At 58.5% G+C, this 3,682-nt stretch overlaps 1 protein-coding gene across 1 annotated transcript in view; it reads left to right on the top strand.

Moving 5' to 3' along the window:
• Positions 1–5: 5 nt before the first annotated feature.
• BCL2L11 (BCL2 like 11) overlaps positions 6–3,682 on the top strand; it is a gene marked incomplete at its 5' end in the record, with an annotated part of 10,763 nt that continues 7,086 nt past the window's right edge. Inside the window, one exon of the mRNA XM_057381544.1 lies at positions 6–207. Within this exon, the coding sequence (XP_057237527.1) occupies positions 6–207 (202 nt within the window). The remainder of the gene's footprint in view (positions 208–3,682) is intronic.

Genomic DNA, 3,682 nt, shown 5'->3' with positions numbered 1-3,682 from the left:
CGCGGGGCCCGCCCGCCAGCCCCGGCCCCTTCGCCACCCGCTCGCCGCTCTTCATCTTCGTGCGGAGGTCGCCGCTGCTGCCGCGCTCCTCCAGCGGGTACTTCTCGTTCGAAGCCGAGCGCAGCCCCGCGCCCCTGGGCTGCGACAAGGCCACGCAGACCCCCAGCCCGCCCTGCCAGGCGCTCAGCCACTGCCTCAGCGCCATGGGTAAGCTCTGGGGCGCGGCTCCCCATCCTCCTCCTCCTCCTTCTCGCCCGCTCTCCTCGTCTGGCTCGGCTTCCTTTGACTCCCCCTCTTCACCTGGTGTGGCTTCCCTCGCTCCCCCTCCTCACCCGGCTCGGCTTCCCCGGGAGCCGCGGAAAACTCGTGTTGTGGGAGGGGTGTGTGAAGGTGCGAGTGCAGAAATGTGTGGGGATGCGAATACACCGTGCGAGGGGGAGAGGTTAAGGGCACGAAGGRTCCTGCTCCTCACGTGGCTGGGCTTTCCTCACCTTCCCCTCTTCACCTGGCTTGGCTTTCCTCGACACCGAGGAAAACACGGATTCTCCTGGGGCTGCGTGACCTGCTAGTGTTTGTGTACAAGTGTGAGTGCAGGAGGGGTGTGTGAAGCTGTGAGCACGCAGTGCCAGCGTGTTGTAGGCACATGAGGGATCCTGCTCCTCGCCAGCCTTGGCTGGGAATCATGGAAAACGCAGGTAGCCATGCGAGGCACCTGCAGCAGCACCTCCCGCATCCCACCCGGTGGATTTTGGGAGCACCCGTGCCGCGGGCGGGAGGCTCTCCCGGCGCTCTGGGATTTGTGGAAGCTGGCTGGGTCCGCCAAGCAAACACAGCGCTGGGGAACTCCCGCGCGTCCAGCGCCCGGCTTTTTATTACTATGATGTTTATTCTTTTCCGGGCTCGGTCAGCCGCTGCCAGGGGAGGAGGGGACGGAGTTGTTGAGTCCAGCTTCCTACTCAGGGCTCGCTCGTCCAAGGCTGTTTTGCCAAGCGAGTGGCTCCTGGCTCGTGCGGCGCTGCCGGCTCTCTCATCGCTCGGTGGTGGAGGTGCTGGGGTCATGCGTCCCGAAATCCCGCTGGGAAGCGGCCCGGAGGCGGGCGGGGGCGTGTTTACAAGTGGCTTTGCCAGGTGAGGCTGGGCTCAAGCCTCTCCAGCCGGGAAAACCTGCCCGCGGGGGCTGCCTGCGTGTCCAGCATTCCGCTYTCCTGATGAATTCCCTCGAATTAGGGGAAACCTTTGAACTTCCACCTTTTAGCTTCCACCAGGGCACGGTTGGAGTGAGGCATGGGGATAAAAACCACCAATTCCAGACTTTCTGGGCTCTAAACACCATCTTTTTTGGTTGATGGTGTTTTTGCTCCCTCCCGGCTCTGGGCTGTGGCTCTGGCTGCGGAGGCCTGGCTGTAACGTGCCCTTAGGAAAGATTTTGTGACATTATTGCAGTAATTACAGCTTAATTCTAGTTTCACAACCTCTCCCTGGCAYGGCCAGGCAGAGATGCTCCTGGAGCTCCTCACGGGAGAGGCGAGGCTTCAGATTCTTTTTTCYGGGAAGAAATTGACGTTTCCCTGATTTTTTTCCAAGTTCGTGCATTCTCATCAGCTGTTTCACTGGAGCCTTTGCTCTGTGACTGTTGCTAAGGGCATCATCCTAAACAACTATAAGCAAATGGAAAATCCTCAGCGCAGTTAACCAGGACCCCTGGATACTCCCAGGATGGATTAAGCTGGGAACATGGAGCTACAGAGCTGTTTTATCCCCACCCAGGCCTGCAGCTCCCAGGCTGTGACTTCCCAAGCAGCTCTCCTTGGGAAATACCCATGKCTCTGCCCTGCACACCTCCTCCTTGATCCCAGTGCCTTGGCAGTGTCCTACCGGATGCATTTTCTGCATGGAAGTGGGTCAGTCCCTCGGGAAGGAAACAAAGSGAATATTTTTGTTGTGCTTTTACCCACTGATTTTATCTGTTGTGAGCAGAGGCTGCAAGGTGGAGGGTTTCTCTCAGAAGYATAAGCAATAATAATAATAATTATTATTAAAATAAACAGGCTTTTCCTGCGAGCAGGAGCGACGGATGCTCCCGGCCACTCCTACAGGCAGTGGGGAACTGCTCCAAGGCTGCTCCAKCATAGCAAACTCATGCTCTGCCTCAAATGTCCCTCTCTAAATCCCATAAAACCTTCCCCAAATGTTTCGATGAGGGAGCAAAAATGTGGAGGCAGCCCTTGGGAATGCGTTGGGTTGTGCAAAGAGGAGTTGTTGGTGTGGATGTTTTGGGAAGTGATGCTTTGGGCTGTGCTGTCTTTCTGATARTCTAGATAGAGGGGGCATATCCAGCTGCTTCCAACACCATTTTTTTGGGGAAATGGGATAAAAGCAGCAAGGGCGTGCTCTGGGATAGGAGGGAGGAAGGATTGCAGTGYGAGCCTGGCATATCTGGGAAGATGCTTTTGGGGATGGGAAGGAGAGGAGCAGGGGAGAGTTGATTTGGTTGTGCTGGGAGAAGAGGCTGATCCTTCTTTTTGGGGAAGAGGTTGGCAGGGATGAGGAATTCCCAGCTGGGAGTGTAAGTGACCCACGATAAACTCACCCTTTGTGGAGGGSTGTTGGGTGACTCTGTGGCTGGAATCTTCTGTCTCTCTGTGGGAGAGGTTCCCTTCTTTCCGTCGGATTTTCGATCTGAAGGCACGCAGGTTTTGGGAATGTGTCTGGAACAGGTACTCTGTGAATGGGTTTTCCCRGTGCTAGTTTGATCCCGATGTGTATTCTCATGGCGTGGAGAAGCAGCATGAACCTCCTGTTGCTCTCAAAGTAGATTCTCCATGTGCAAATAGTTGGATTTAAGGGGGAATCCACGAGTTGGGAATCTGCTGGTGGTGTCCTGATCCCTTGTTTTGGAACCGCTGCCACTTTCTCCCAGCTCTCCAAGATTTCCTTCAGTGGGGRTGGATCACCAACCCAGGAGCTGAAGTTGCAATTTGAAGTTGGTTTTTTTGCCCTGCTGAGCCGGGGCTGCAGCAATTCCACGCTGGAGCTTCCCGCGGTCTGGAGGCAGACGCGGCATCCCGAGGGTGCCGGTGTCCCCGGATAGTCCCCGTGCCCGGGGCAGCCGTGTCACCCTCGGTGGCAGGCGCTGGCTCGCGCTATGACTGTGTCCCCCCGCCCCCGAAAGCGCCTGTGACTGGTTTGGGGACCAGTTATGACTGGCCCCTTTCGCCGCCGCCGCTCGGCAGCGCCGCAGAAAGTCCTTTCTGAAAACCTCAGCCCGATTTCGCTCTCAGCCACCGAGCCCAGCCCGCGGCTCTCGGGCGTAGGAGCCCGTGGGCGCGATGCCGGGCCGGGAGGAGGGATGGAGAAGGGGGTGAAGGATGGAGCGGGAGCAGCGCCGCTCCCCCGCGTGGTTTTCCTCACGTCCCCGGCGCTCCTCGCCTCTTCCTGCCCCGGCTCGCCGCGTGTTTTTGTTTCCCTGGCTGGGCCGGCCCTGCTGACGGCGGCGCTGGGATTTGGGATGGTCGCTCCGCCCAGGCCGAATCCCGTTTGGCTTCCCGGAGGATCCCGGCTGGAGGGAGGATCGCGAGCGCCGCGCGTGGTTCATTCACGGGCGAGGAGGAGGAGAAGCGCTCGGGGCAGGCGGCGGGCGCTGCTCCTGCGCTACTACAGCGTGAAAACAAAACACATCCTC

The sequence above is a fragment of the Malurus melanocephalus genome, unplaced genomic scaffold, assembly GCF_030028575.1.
Source record: "Malurus melanocephalus ecotype Western Australia unplaced genomic scaffold, MMel_1.1 scaffold_13, whole genome shotgun sequence".
Taxonomy (NCBI): Eukaryota; Metazoa; Chordata; class Aves; order Passeriformes; family Maluridae; genus Malurus; species Malurus melanocephalus.
Note: the sequence above shows the minus strand (reverse complement) of the source record. Positions and strands in the feature narration are given on the sequence as shown.